General features: G+C 40.8%; 1 protein-coding gene across 1 annotated transcript in view; it reads left to right on the top strand.

The window, feature by feature from the left end:
* WDR48 (WD repeat domain 48) overlaps positions 1-15,992 on the top strand; it is a 1,921,140-nt gene that overhangs the window by 429,304 nt on the left and 1,475,844 nt on the right. Inside the window, exons 5-6 of the mRNA XM_044066951.1 lie at positions 11,416-11,545; positions 11,692-11,780. Coding sequence (XP_043922886.1) covers positions 11,416-11,545; positions 11,692-11,780 — 219 coding nt within the window. The remainder of the gene's footprint in view (positions 1-11,415; positions 11,546-11,691; positions 11,781-15,992) is intronic.

Here is a 15,992-nt window from a genome sequence, read left to right as displayed (position 1 = left end):
AAACTATTCATCTGCCTACTTTTTATCCAAACCCACAGAATAAGGGGGAAGAGAATTCTGCATTCTTTGGACATACACAGACCGATACGCTTCTACTTGGACAGAACCAAAGCTTTCAGAAAGACAGAGCAACTACTAGTGGCATATGCTGCAGGATCACAAGGAAAGGCTATATCAAAGCAGACTATTTCAAAGTGGATAGGCCACTGCTTTCGTTTTTGCTATTCACAACATGGCAAGCCAGTGTCTAAGGGCATTAGGCCACATTCAACCAGAGCAGCAGCCACTTAAGCAGCCTTCCTCAGGGGAGTACCAACCAAAGACATTTTAGAGGCTGCTACCTGGAGTTCAGTGCACACCTTTACAAAGCACCATCATTTACCACTTTACTCTAAATCCAGGGCAGGCTTTGCCAGTGCAGTTCTGCAGGGCCTCATAGCCACTCCTAATACTATTTAGCTCCAGCCTCCTAACCATAGCTTTGGGATTCAACCCAAGTGTAATGACTGCAACAGTGAAACACGAAGAACATAGTACAGTTGTGTACACTTACCATACATGTAGATGTTCGAGTGTATTCACTGTTGCAGTCCAGGTTACCCACCCACCATCCCCCATATCTTTGCTGCAACTTATCTGCACTTCTCTAATCTATACAATCTATGTGGTGTATTTGCTTGTAGATGAAGGTATAATATATGTTGGTGCATGCATGTTTTATTGGCATATTTTTAGCCTACCCTTTTGGGGGCACCTGACATCTGGGGCAAGAAAAACTGAAGAAAATGGCGTCGGCTGCATCTTTTTATACCCCTGGCGCACTGACGTCAGGGAAGAGGCGACAGCAACCGACGCCGGACCTAGACTTTGGAATTCAGGCCAACTGAGGGTAGCCTGCTAGCAGGATAACCCAAGTATAATGACTGCAACAGTAAATACACTCGAACATCTACATTTATGGTACGTGTACACAACTGTAATTTCCCAATGTCTCTGTTAATGAGTTCCATGATGATGCACTCCATAGCCTTGCAGACCAAGCTAGTCAGGCTTATAGGGCAATAGTTCCCGGGGTCTGTTGTGTCTCCACCTTTGTGGAGTGGAATAACCATTGCTGTGTGACACTCTATGGGTACGTAGCCTGTGGGGAGGCTGAGTTTAAACAGTGTATTTAGGTGAGAGGTTAGTTCGTCTTTGAGCTTGTGTAGGACGCAGTCTGGGACACTGTCCGGTCCCATTGATGCTGTGTTTTTGGCTTTGGAGAGGGCTGTTTTAACCTGAGTGTCTGTGATTTCAGGGGCACTACATTCTTCTGGTGTGGTTATGGGCCTTTTTGGGGTTGAGAGGGGGGTGATGTTTGCACTGAGCCTGTCTTCCAGGATGTTGGCGATATCGGTCGGTTTAGTGTATTTTGTGCCATTCTGCAGTAACTCCGAGCACATCTGAGCATCGCCACTTAGATTCTTGACATAGCTGTAGAATGCCTTGTGGTTATCTTTGGAGTCCTTGGCAATTTTACTTTCGAAGCTCGCCTTGGATGATTTTATGAGGGATCCTAGTTTCTTGCTGATACTGATCAGGGATGTTTTCCCTTCTTGGGATTTTACACTTTTCTGTATAGTTTCCTCCTTCTATTGTATAGTTTGTTTATGGCAGGGGTCCACCAGACTGGTTTCCTTTTTCTTGGAAGAGTGAGTCTTGGTTTTGCTTGGGATAGCACGATCCATGCTTTCTTGTACGTGCCCGTAGAATCCATTAGTAAAGGATTTTGCAGCTTGGACAGCGTTATCCTTTAGCATGGGGGCTCTGCAACTTTCCACCTCGATCTTAAGTAACGCGAAGTTTGCATTTGAAAAGTTTTTCACTGTGGTTTCCTTATCCGGGGGTGGGGATGGAATGTGGATATCCGAAGTGATTTGTTTATGGTCAGATCTAATCAGTGAGGGGTTGACCTCCGGTGTGGAACACCGGTCGCCCATGTTGGTGATGACCCGGTCCAATATGTTGTCACCTCTGGTGGGAATGTTGACCAGTTGATCCAGGGCATTTGAGTTTATAAATTCTAGGAAATGTTGGGCAAGGGAGTTAGTACTTGAGTAGTTCTCCCAGTTAATGTTTGGGTAATTGAAATTACCCAATATTAGTGTTTTCTAGGACCTTTGTTTACCAGTGTTTTCAGAAACGTGGAATGGGGATGCTGGGACATGGTGGGTGATCTGTAGCAAGCTACAATTTGAATTGCAGTTTTGCCCATTGTTGGTTGCACATGGATGATCTCTGAAGCATCGTGCTGTGCCACTAACCTGGAGGTGTGGGTATCCTTGAGGAATATGGATACGCCCCCACCTTTTGTATTTCGGTCCGGGTTCTGTTGCCGAAATGTATGGTATAAGTTGTAGCCTGGTAGTGCTGGGGTGCTCTCTGGAGCCTTAAACCAGGTTTCTGTTACTGCACATATATCGATTTTCTCCATACTGAGGAGTGCCTCGAGTGTGTGCATTTTGAGGTTTAGACTTCGGGCATTGAGTAGCATTACCCTCATTTTTTTGTTACGTGTGGTATTTACGGCGGTGGGTTTGTCTTTTGAGCCTTGCCTAAAAAAGGCACAATGGGGGTGGCAAGATCCTTGGCCAGTATTCGAAAGCCTAAGGGTGACAGGTGCAAGCCGTCTCTAGTGAAGCAGCATGGCTTGTGGAGCATGTCATCCCAGGCGGACAGAAACTGGATCCCCCTTTGAATGGCACCAGAAACTTAGCCAATTGTTGAAAGTGATCATTTTTTCTTTATACCATGGTATCATTTTTGGTAAGGGCAGGATGCTACTCTGGGTCAGGGTCATACCGGCTTGGGCTACGTGATCAGAGAGCTCTTCCATGTCTCTCTTCATGTAGTCCTGGGAGGTATGGCTCAGGTCATTCAAACCAACATGGACAATGACAGGGTGGATTATGCCTCAATCCTAGAAGCTGCCACCTGGGCCTCAGTGCACACCTTCACCAAAAATTGCAAACTGGACTTGGCTTCTAGGGCTAGAGTTGGGTTTGCCAGGTCTATTCTTCAGGGTCTCATTGACCAAGGACCCTAATCCTCCTCCTTGGTTCATACCTAAAAGCTTTGGCACTCTCCCTACTGTTATGAATACTGCAACATGTGAATAGAAGGACATAGAATAGTTGTGTAAGAACTTACCATAACCTTATATGTCCTTCTCTTCCATGTTGCAGTATTCAGTCTCTCCCTACCTGCCCCTTCCTGACTCCCCAGCCTATTGTACCTTACTGGCCTGTGGGCATATTTTCATCCTGTCATCTTTCCTTTTACCCTCTCCATTGATCTCAGCCTAATAAGTTCCCTTAATCTAGTCCACATGTGAATCTCTGGGGTCTACCATCTTGGACCCTTCTTAAACCTCCAGGACTACTAGTGTATTTGGCAGTCCATTCTGATGAGGGTACGTGCAAACGTCACTCTTATACCCTTTGTTGGTTTATGACCGTAGTGCAGGACATCACACGTAACTTCCTGAAGCAAGACTTTGGTATACTGGCCTGATGTCGGCGCTGCAGGCAGCAACCTCCCTACTGTTAGGAATACTGCAACTTGGAAGAGAAGGACATCTAAGGTTATAGTAAGTTCTTACACAACTGTTCTTTGGTCAAAATAGCTGGCTGCCAGATGTAATAATGCTATAATTTTTCTACATTTATCCTTAGCCATTATTCAGTGCACCATTGGTTGGTGAGCTTTACTTCTTGTTGTGGGGCCACCAAATCAAGGGTAACTATACAGTATTACATAACTTGAAGTCGGCAGCAGTTATTGTTAGCTATAGGTTTGAATTTGCATTTTGGAGGTCTGACAAGTATGTGATAAATAGGTCATCTTCCAGCACTGAGCCCTGAGGTACACCACAAGTTTCTTTTCTTTCTGATGTGTGTTACATCTTTCTTTAAATATGTGAGTTCTGTTGTTTAGCCACTTTGCTGCCTGTCTAATGAGGTGTAGATCCACACTTGGGTCTCATAGCTTACTTACAATGCTAGAATGGGAGATGATGATGAAGGCCTTGCCAGATCCATATAAGTTGTGCAGATGGAGTGGCCACTGTTCACTGCCTCAGTAACCGTCTCTAAGAAGTTAATGAAGTTAAATAAATATGATCTCCCTTTGACAAAATTAAATTGCTAAGGGTCTAGGTGGATGATATTTTTGATATTGCAGTTTAAAAAATCAAACATATGTCATGGCCTTACAGATTAGTCTAAGTAGTCTGATAGATATATGTTTCCCAGCAGCTGTATAGGGTATCCTTTATGAAGGAACACCAGGACAGTAGTTCTGCATATTTAAGAGACATACCTTGGGTTTGAGCCTAAGTTAAACAAATTTAGGAGGTGTTCGACTAGGGAATATTTAGCACTATTAATTAGTCTCCGAGGTATGTTGTCTGTTCCCATTGAGGGGGTATTTTTGGCCTTTGAGACTATGGATAGGATGTGATGGTCATCATTCCCACTGTTGCAGTAGCCTTTTGGTTATATGGGTTGTGTCCTGCCTAGGATGTGACAACTGGCCAGCTTCTCAAAGCTCTGTCTCACTCCCGCACCCATGCTTTGACTGCTGATTGGCCAGCCCTATGGAGGGAAATAAGTTGTCAGTACGTAGAAATTTTAAGTACTTTTTTGTGTCCTTGAGAAGAAGCAGCTCTGAGGCTTCACAGGAACAACAATTAGCTTTGGGCTTATTTTCTGGCAGATGAGTCCCCAGAGTGAAATCTATCTCTCGGAGTTTATTGCCCTTTTAAGAAAATGTTTATTTTTATTTTCCAACTAAAAAAAATGCTCTGTCTTTTTTGTTCTTTCCTCAACCGATGGGTCTCAGGTCCGACCTTGGATATGACTTTCGGCCACATCTAAAGACTTAGCTCAATAGCTCGAGCTCCTCCTCTACCCATAATTCTCCTTTTTAGCAAGGGTCATCTTTGCCACTTCAGTGAATGGATGTGGTCTGCCATAGTTCAGGCAATTAGTGAATAGGTAAATGCTGTGATTTATAACTTGCTTCTAATTTATTTTATTCTTGTTCTTCCCGCCTCCCTAGTCTTCTATTAGTCAAATAAAAAAAAACTGTTTAGCTCTGTTTTGTGATATTCTTTTGCCTTGGGCCTTATGCTTTGCTTACTTTTTTCAGGGTTTCTCTTTTTTTTTGTGTTACCTATCGTAGGTACTTCTAGCTGTACCATTGTTGGTATTTTGCTCTGATTGTTACCATTGTTGCTAGATGGTTCTATTTTTCTCCATTTTCTTCTCTAGGTTACTTCTTCATCATGTCAGATAAGCCAACCAGTTTCAAAAACTGCACCTCCTGTGAGCACAAAGTTTCTAATTCTGATGCCCATCAGGAGTCTGTATATTGTTTAGGTTCTACCCGTTTGGAGGTCGAATGTGAGATCTGTGTGGTAAAACCATCGGGCTATGATTGAAAGCCGCAACAGGGTCCTCACTTGTTTGCTACCCTTACCTTTTCTTCAGCTTCTGCTACAGCTACCCCTCCTTCCAATAAGCCACCTGAGAAGGTTAAGGGGGTTCATTGACCAAGGGCAAAGAGGCTAGGAAACAATCCCTTGAACATTCTTTTTCCTACGTTTCAGCTCAACCAGAAAAGATCTCTTAGCCTTCAGATCTGTCAAGATCTTGGTCTAAATCTCCATCTCACTGCACGTCCACCTTCACCCTAGAGCTGATTCCTTCTCTGATCCATTCACAGTTGTTACTGGAAAGCCCAAGAAGGACTTCAGGCCACTATCTATATTGTCATCTGTCAGGTCATCTAGGAGCTTAACTGAAGCATGTGTGGACAGGATGATGAAGTTTATCCCGGCCCAGATTCATTTGGGAGTTTTACCTGCTTCATCTCCCATTGGACCTGTGAGCCTGCCATTGGCCCACTACCCAGTTGTTAACTGCTACTCCAATCTGACCTTTGGTTTCAGAGCTATTGGACCTGAGAGTCCCAAGTCTGTCTGCATCAGATCCAAACCACTGCCCTCCTTAGTTTTACTAGTACATTGCAGGAATGAAGGCCAGCTCCTCTCATCCGTCTTTATTGACCTCTCTAAAGCATTCATTACGGTCTGTCAAAAAACTCCTCACGGAACTATCCTCCCTTGGATTTAGTCAGTCTTCATGGTCATGGTTTCGCAGCTGTTTAACTGGATGGCAACAAGCAGTTAAATGTTAGCAAGAATTCTCCTGTCTCTTACCAGTCACTGTAGAAACCTATGTGGTTCGATCCTAGGACTACTCCTCTTTAACATCTTTTACAAACAAACTACATGCATTAATGTTGCTTCAATTGTGCAAAATGCAGATGATTCCACACTCATCTGCTCTGTGCAAACTTTTCCAGAACTACAACATATAACCCAGCTCTTTCACTGCAGCTGAATTCTGGTTGATCAACTTCCATCTATTACTTAATCATAATAAAACCAAGTTGAAGCTGTTTACTTACAAAAAAAAAAAAAAAATACAGTGAACTAAAATCATTCTTTCACATCCACTCATCCAGTAACAACAGAAAAGAAATGTTATCCCGAGCAAAGCTCCTAGGGGTACTAATTGATGAAAAACTTAAGTTTCAACCAGCACCTATCCCAAGTCATAAAAAAAAAAAAATGAAACAAGATTCCCTCTGTAGGATAGTAGGATAAAGCCATATCTTGCAGAATCAACCAGTCAGTAGCAAGATCATGTGTGCTTTTAACTCTACTGTATGCCTTTCCAATTCTTACCAACCTGAACAAAACAGATAAACTAAAATGTTAAGACACATGCTACATTGCCACACTACTTAAAATTCTCGCAACTTATCACAGCGCAGAAAATTTTATACATGCCTCAGCAGTGCCCAGCATTCCAAAATACACTCCACTTCTAGACTAGCAATACAGTCGTACGATAACCCACAATTCCCTCTTACTTGTTACCAAATCCTACAATACTGCTGGTGAGACTGTGTCTATTCTAATTATATCTCCAAAAGTTTGGAATTCTAATCCTCTACAAGTCAAAGAAATACATAAACTATCCATCTTTAAAAACAACTCTGACAACACTTGAACAGTAATTGGCTATGCTATTGCTCCAAACCTGGTTAGACCCCCATAACTATCACACACAGCTATTTCTGTAAACTTTTTACCAAACTATTTTAGTTAAATCTTAGCTTACTTCTGTTACCCTGATTCTTTTCTCTTTCCTCATCTTGCACTACCAATTATCCTCAATCTCATTCACAGTTAAACTTACTTTACGTAACTTAAGATCCCCTTCAGTTTATTATTTAAGTGCCGTGTACTGGGAAAAACTTTCAGTCAAAAAAACTAATTCTTCCTAGGAGGGAGGAGCAGGGTTGCAGGTGCAGAGTTGTCAGCCTTTCCACCTGCCCTAACCATTCTCTCTCCTTAAGCTGAGGGGCCGTGTATTATAGCAGCTCCAGCAAATAGCTAGTGTGCTAGTTAACAAAGTCCAAGTACTTTTTAGAAGCCAGTGAAGCACAGACCGATGTGTTTTATACAGTTAGCATCCATCAGTGACCTGTCAGCTGGTCATCTTCTCAGATTCTTCAACTTAAAAAGGTTTCAGACTATTAATCCCAATTAAACTGGGTTCTTTATCTGTCCATAATATGTTTATACTTTTATATATTTTTTTCAGTATCAGTAATTATATTTATTTTTCTGATATCCTCTAATATTGTTTGGAACACAACAAATTCATGCCCTTTTCCTGTATATGTTATATAATGCACTTCTGGATTTACATGTGTTAATTTTAGATAGATGGTCACATGTTCTCTGTTCAGCCACCTATTTACCCATCTGTCCGTGTTTCATTGTTTTTTTAAAAAGTACCTGAAGAAGCACTGTTGTGAAAGGTTATGTTTGGATTTTTGATGTTGTATCAAAGTGACTTCCCATGTCATCCTTGAGTGGTTTATATCCTCTACTTGACTTTGTGTTATCCACAGAAGCCGTAGAAGCCCCAGCATAAGCTTCAGTCAGATTTTAACAGGGATTGTCACTTGTAATCCTTTCAGTAACTCACTCTAAGAAAGCCTACGATTTCTTCTGTTGCTTCATGTCCTTATTGCTTTCTCATGTGCTATGTATTCATTTCCCCCACCCAGTCACTGTCCCACCACAGTGACATTTTTTTGTGACTCAGCCTAGTAACCATTATAATGATTAAGTTTATAGAACTGCTTCATTTAAAACCAAAACTGTAGTTCTCTTCCATTTTAAATAATTTTAATAGACACATGGCAAAGGAAGAAGAAATCTGCTATGATTTTATTGAGACTTATACTGCTTTTGTTGTAGTTAAGATTTTTCTGTAGTGACTGTGATGGTCTCTCCTCCAGGCCAGTAATGAAGGAGCCTCAATCCTCACCACTGACACTGGTGAGGGACAGCCACTAGGAGCAAAAATGGATACACATGGTGTTTTCAGATGCAGCTGTCTGCACCAAGCACAATTTCCCTTAAGAGTACACAGGGAGCACCATCCAGACCTGGTGCTGGACTCTCCTTCTCTCTCCAGGCCTCAAACAAGACTCCACACTGACCACCTTTGGAGCTCAGTGTCTCTGTTCCAAGTAGCTGACACACTCACTTGGATATTTGATTTACACACACACACACACACACACACACACACACACACACACACACACACACACACACACACACACACCTAGTGGGAAAGGCTGGTATAGATTTACCAGCTGTGCCCCCTCTGCCCAGACTATGAGGTAATTGCGCTGCCACCAGTCAGCTAGCCTAAGGCTCTTACAAGGGTACCAGATTATACTGAGTAAAATGAATAAGAATACATGTGGTAGTGTGTGACCAATGCAGCAAGACTTTTCAGGAGCGGTCACAGTGTCACTAAAATAAGCATAAGTACTCTTAAGATCCACAATGAACGGCATATAACTATTTAATAATAAATAATAAAATAGAAAACATGAGAATACTGAATATGTAGTTACAATAAACACCAGAGTTTCAATCAGATAAGATATAAAAAGTAACACAGTTGGGTAGATTCACACAGTTGCAGAAAAACAATACTTAACTAATCTCACCTGACTAATCTAAAGAATTATTGTTCCTGGTTACTTACTAAAGCAAAGCAAGATGAAGTGTGTCCATTTGCTTACTACAGCAAGGCAAGATGAGGTGTGAGTTTGTATGAGATTTCTGTGAGAGATCTTTCCTATTAGGTTCTGAAAAATGAAGTGCTGCTGCAAGAGTTCTGGAATATCTCTCACTAATGTCTAGAAAATCATTTCAGAGTTGGTTATAGAATGACATCACCTCTGGTCACCTGACTGTAGTACAGTACACACCCAGATCTTTGCTAAGATATTTTGCAACATCTGAAAGCTAAGCTATAAAATGATTTCAAAAACTTCTATCCTATCAGGGTAGCAATTAGTGCACCCCTTAGGACATTGCCGTAAGATTCATAGTCCTGGTTTTCCCAGACATTTTTGTCTGTGGCTGCAATCAGATCTATGAGATAAAATATTTATGCCTTAAACCAACCCATTTAATTTTCAACCTGTTTTATTTTTTTCACAATTAGCTGGACTGAAATGAACCTCTTCCCATCCAGAATTCTCTTTTACAACGTATACTATTGATCAGGTATAATAATAATACTGTCTGACATGCATGTATATCTTTTTTTCTGTCCAGCAGGACCCACTGTTGATGCATTTTTAACACAAGCAACTTTACAAATACATATTTAACACACGCATCTCTGTGAATCAGCGTGATAGTCAAAAAACATAAAATTCTTTGCAAAACTCCAGCTAGCAATGCTGGTATATGTTACAGATGCACTGCCCTATTCTCCCTGGCACAGATAGTAGTACCTCGTATCATCATAGTGTCATCCACTGAAGGCCAGGGTCCTGCTCGAGATAACTGCATTGTTCATGACCCTAGCATTTCCTTCTGGGATTACTGTATGTGACAAAAAATGTCATCTAACCACTAAGTACTTGTAATAGTCATTGTTGGATATCTCTCTCTTCTCTGAATATATTTCTACATCAGAAACGTGGTCAAAAGCACATTGATACTGAAGTATTGCCTCTTGGTTAGAACTTCCTGCATTTTTATGATGCCCACAAATGGACAGGAGTAGTTTTCATTATTTTTATAGAGAGTATCTTAACTTTATTATACCTTACCCAGGAACTGCATTTGGTGAATCAGATGTTTTTCTCATCACCTTCAAAATCAGTGGCCATAAATCTTTTACTGTAGGCTTGCATTTATATTTCTTCTCAGGTCTGTGCTCTGAAATCCACCTCTGTGAATCTTATATGGCTTGCTTCTTAAGAGAGAAGCTTATTGTTGGGGACTTGATGTCGATTGAATGATTGCCTTAAGTTAACATTCTAACCTGTCACTCAGCCATTTCAGTTTAACACAACATATATAATGACTACCAGGACTGAACTGCAGTGAGGGATAAAGCATATTCATCTGGGTACTATCCTTAAACCTTGGTAATGTAACTCTTGCTAAAATCATGTCTGATTCTGTCAGTGACCATAACCTTTGTGCTATATGGAACCACATGAAGGAAGAAAGACCGTTAAGTACAGCATTGATAGAAACAGAAGATATGGAGTCCCCTTAAACAACGTTGACTAGATGATGATGATAATTTAGTTACTCTTACCAGCATATATAAATACATTACTTTTATTTGCTTTGCATAGTTTATAAAACCTCAACATATCGTTGGGTCTGTTTTCAAGGTCTGTCTTAAAACTGTCATTGGCCAGTGGCACTTAACTTGGTTAGCAATAAATAAATACATCCATGTATCTTTGTGTAATGACCATTTTATTTGGTAGTTTCTCTTTAAGTGCACAGTCATTCATTTTTGAGACCATACACGTGAATACTTAAGGCTGATTTAACATTGCCGTTTCATCTACCTACATGGTTTTATGTGGGAAGAAACTCGGTAATTCGGTAGATACCATGAAAAAAATGAGGGAAAATAAAAATGCCATGTAAGGTCACCAGAGCTGCGAAACGAACTGGTAAACTAAGCACTGTGAGAAACAATGCTGTACTGCAAAACAGTGTCTGCTTTATTGTTTGAATTAATGTTGAGTAATTAACTAGACGACCTGTGGTCCAGAGGTGATAACTGCACAATGTTAGGAAATAGCGTGTATGTTTGGAGAATGTGGTGATTACTTTAAAGGGGTTTACATAAAGAAAAAAAAAAAGACTTGGAGTGACACCAGTCCATAGCAAAGAAAGTATAAAAATTTTCATCTGATCATTGTTTTAATTTCTTTTCTTTTTCCATGAAGGACTATGTAAAAGCATTAGCCTATGCAAAAGACAAAGAACTGGTAGCATCTGCTGGATTGGATAGGCAGATATTTCTCTGGGATGTCAATACCCTCACTGCACTGACTGCTTCAAATAACACTGTAACAAGTAAGTCCTTAGTAATGCTTTTGTGAGCTGTTTTATGGTAGACGCATGAACATGTGTATATATTTTTTTTAAATAAAGCATTTTTTTTTAAATTTTAAACCTTGCTGATAAGGTATATTATGTGGTTTTAATTTGCTTTACAATAGCATCTTCCTTGAGTGGGAACAAAGATTCTATCTACAGCCTTGCGATGAACCAGATGGGTACAGTAATTGTTTCCGGATCTACCGAAAAGGTGAGCTTTGACGTTGTTACAGAATTTGACAGTCAGAACAGAGTAATAAAGAAATAGGGTTTGCTACTGTAGTTCAGTCAAAATAAGGAAGTAAAAAGAAATCTGTTTTTGCCTCTCCTTGAAGTTGTGAACCTTGCCTGTATTTTTTTATTCAGTAGTTTGGTCATCATGCATGACATTGTAAATGAGTGACTATTAATACTTTGATAAAAATTTTGAAGCAGTGTGTAATGGTGGAAAATGTGAAGTGTAACTGTATTTGCATACATGCATGCACTTTCTGTTTGACTTTGAAGACCAGTACTTAGTTCAGTATAATGTCTCCCTTATGGCTAAAATATTAGTAGTGAGGCATTGCAGCTAAATAGTTTGTACGTAATTTATTCATTGTTGTACAAATCCAGTTTTGTTGACCAGTATTGCTAAAGTTGAAGTGGTACTGGAAGCACTGAATTTATGTGCTAGCTTTCAGCATGCATGTTCACCGGTGGGATTAAAAACAGTATTCATTGGTGATCATAAGTAATTGTTGAATTAGCTCTTGTAATTTCTGGCTTTTAGTTGAGAAATTCCTCTAAAGTTCTCATCCAGTTGGATGTCTCCCTGTTCATTACCTTGTGTAATAAAGTGCACGTGTTGTGAGAGACAAAGCCCTCCACTCCATAAAAGCATCACTAGATTCTTTAGTTTTCCCACCTCATGCATGATTTGTCTTTTAGCATCTGTTGCAGGAAGGTCTGGGAGTTCACTGCTGGGAGAAAAAAGTTTAGCTCTGAAACTCTCAAACCTATAAGAGCTCATGGTCATTTGATAACTGAATTTCATCCAGCAGCAGTTTTGTTTGGATGTTCATCCTATTGATTGCTTCTGAAGTAGCCTTAGCTATATGGGTTATATCCTGCCAGCCAGCTTCCAAAGCTTAAAGGCACCTTCCACACGCCCAGACATTCAAGCAGCTTGAGCTGTGAGCTGATTAAAATACAAGTTTGGATGCTTTACTGCTGCTGAGGATTGACAGGCAGCTTATGCTTTTCCTTTGCTAGGCAGATAAGTTTACCTTTGAGGGGGAGCTTATGTTTTCTTAATTTTGATGATTTATTACTTTTTACTTCAGGAAAGTTATTTTAGCTTGAGGAGTGTTGTGTTTTAATGTGCTTCTTGAGACTGTAATGTACTTTTAAACAGAGCACTCATTTTTCTGTTAGTTTAAAAGTAGTGTAAAGTAACTGAAAACATATTTTCTGTGGAGAAATTGTTTATTTTTCTCTTGTGGTAGTGGTGGTGTAGAGCTTTAAAGTGCTTTTTACAGTGTTTTTCTGTCATAGTAACTTTTGTAGACTGGTATTGCTCTGTTTCTTCCCTGGGAAACAGGCACCATTTTCAGCTTGACCATGGAACAGACTACTGGTTTCACAGTTGATCCATCTTCTAGCCACAAAAAGAAAATGTTAAGAAAACAACCTTTACTACCACAGCAGAATAGCAGTTTGCCCCCAGCCACAGGTGGGTGACTCTGCTGTGGTCATTCGTTGTACCTCTGACTACTCATCTTTTATCCTGGATCTCTGTGGTGTAGCACCTGAAGCCACTATGAAATGGGGGTTAGCCATGTTCTCTGCAGCTGTTGGGGTTCCCCTCAGTGGGCAAGATAGAGCCACTCTTGTTGATCATGGGAGAAGGAATAGGGAAGTTTTCCCTGTTGTGTCAAAATGAATGCTGTGCCCATCCATGGAGAAGGAGCTGCTGCCGTTAGTAACATGGTTGTCTCCATTTTTCCTATCAAAAAGAAACAGAAAGCCAAGCATGAATCTAGTCCTCCTCCAAGTTTATTTGGATAAGGAGTAGTTTCTTGGGTCTGGCTCCGGGTTTAATTCAGGCTGTTGATCCTTCTTGTAATGTACTTTCTGGTAAAAGAAAGAGGGATTCCTCTTTTCCTGAAGAGGTTCAAAATGTTGAATCTGAACAGGAGGTGCAGGGATTGAATACAGGGTATTTTTTCTTCAGATTTCTGATTCAGACTCTGAGGAGATTTCAGTGTCTGTTTTTTCCTTGTGGGAGGGTTCTCTTGCTCTGAGACTGGTGCCAGAATGTGCTAGTGTTTTCAGTGGGAGAACACTGAGGTTTCTCAGTCCTTCAGAAAGTGCTATGAGTTGTTACAGAAGGATTTTCCAGATCCCACACCCGTTCCTCCTGTTCGTTGTGCTTTAGATGATGTGTATGTTACTGCCTGCAGTTTTCCTGATAGCCAGAAAACTCTAAAAAGCAAATATAATGTATAGAGTTCTTACGCTTTTCCCGTATTTGACCCAGTAGCTGTAGTTTTAGTTGATCCCACTGCTACTAAGGACTTAGTTAATTCCAGTCCTATTCTTTCTGATAAGGGTGAGGAAATTATTGATAGTAGGGGGGGAAAGTATATACTTCTGCAACTTTGATTTTTCAGAATTTTGAATTGTTAGGCTCATATGTTCTGACAATTTGGGAAAGTATGAGGAATGCTTCATCTGCAGTTTCTTCTTATAAGGAAAAATCTGCTTTAAATAGCTTAGTTTCTTCTTTTGCACAGGTCATACTCATTATTTTCACTGTGTGTATGACACATTGTTGATACTTCTTCCAGGGCTATGACCACTGTTTTAAGGAGGTTTGTGTGGTTGCATTCTTAGAATCTCCCAGATGATGATAAAATTTCTGGATCTTTGTTTCTTAAACCTGTTGGTGATAGTGCCCAAATTCAAAGTGATGTTACTTCACAAAATGTTACCTCCTTCCTATTTTAGGTTTTCTGGTAATGCTATGCTTAAAAGATGCTGATTATCCATCGCATCCCTATTCATCTAGACTTCTTAAGGTTTTGTGTTTCCGGATCACATTATTAGTTCTCTGCCTTACCGTTTGGACTATCCACTGCACCAGTGTCTAGCTCCAGATATAGACCATTGCAGGCTAGGGAGTATGCACATTTTCAGGATTTAGATGACTTGCTTATCTTTTTAGAGTTTCAAATTGTCAGGAATATCTCTTTTGGGTGAAAGGTCATGTACACAAGCTGGGATTCCAAGAAAACATTCAAAAGTCTTTCTTGACTCACTCCCACGGGGTTATGTTCCGGGGATGTCAGCTAGACACCTCATTTCAGATCTGTTTTTAAGATTTTTTACTCAGACTTTGGTTACTGCAATGAAACATCTCAGGATTTTGGATCTCGTGGCATCTATGATTTTCGTGATACCCCTGGCAAGACTCCACATGAGAAGGATACAGTGGTATCTGAAATCTCTTTGGTCCCAACGTCAATGCCCTTTGTCTTTTCAAATCCTAGTGCTGGGGTTAGTCAGAAGAGAAATCTTTTGGTGGAAACAGCAGATATCCTTAAATCCAAGTCACACTTTCTCCCTCCCTGCTGCAAAGCCGTCAGTCACCACAGACGCTTGGGGAGCAGTTTCAGGAGGGATAAAAGTGCAGGGCATGGGGGGCACCAATGACAGACACAAGCACATAAATGGAAGGGGGATGTTTGCCTTGATCAAGGCACTCAACTCTCTGAACCACCTTTGGTTTCTGGGACCTCTTCAAGTGGTTACAGACAATACCACGGTCATGTGGTACATCAACAAGCAAGGGGGGAACCAGGTCATATCCCTTTTGCAGATTAGCCATGTTAGCTTGGGATATATCTTCACAGCACAGTCTCACTCTACAGGCATCCCGCATGCTGTCAGAGCAAAATTGTGTGGCAGACAAGCTGAGCAGGACCAGGACAACCCTTCAGGTATGAGAATTAGATCAGGGGGTCTTCCAAGATTTGGCCCATATGTGGGGGAGTTCCTAAAGTAGACCTCTCTGCCTCCTTTCTCAATCACCTGGCAAGATTCTATTCCAGGACTTTATGCAAGAAGGCCTTGAAGACAGATGTCTGTATGCTTTTCCACCCTTTCCTCTAATATCCAGGGTACTTCTGGTGACTCATTTCTGGCCCAGGCAACTATGGTCATCTATTTTTTGGAAATAGCAAAGGGCAATTACCACAGGGTTCCTCACAGACTGGATCTATTCACACTAAAACAGGGGTGTTTCCTACACCCTGACATCAGTCATTTTCAATTGACTGCCTGGATGATGGTGCCTTAATTCCTTTAAGGCAACTGTTTACTAGTATGTGCAGCCGGTACTAATGGAGGCCAAAAAGCCTACTACTAGACAATCAAATAT

This window comes from Protopterus annectens, chromosome 3.part1 (genome assembly GCF_019279795.1).
Source record: "Protopterus annectens isolate FY-2018-M chromosome 3.part1, PAN1.0, whole genome shotgun sequence".
Classification (NCBI taxonomy): domain Eukaryota; kingdom Metazoa; phylum Chordata; order Ceratodontiformes; family Protopteridae; genus Protopterus; species Protopterus annectens.
This window is presented reverse-complemented; position numbering and strand designations above follow the sequence as displayed.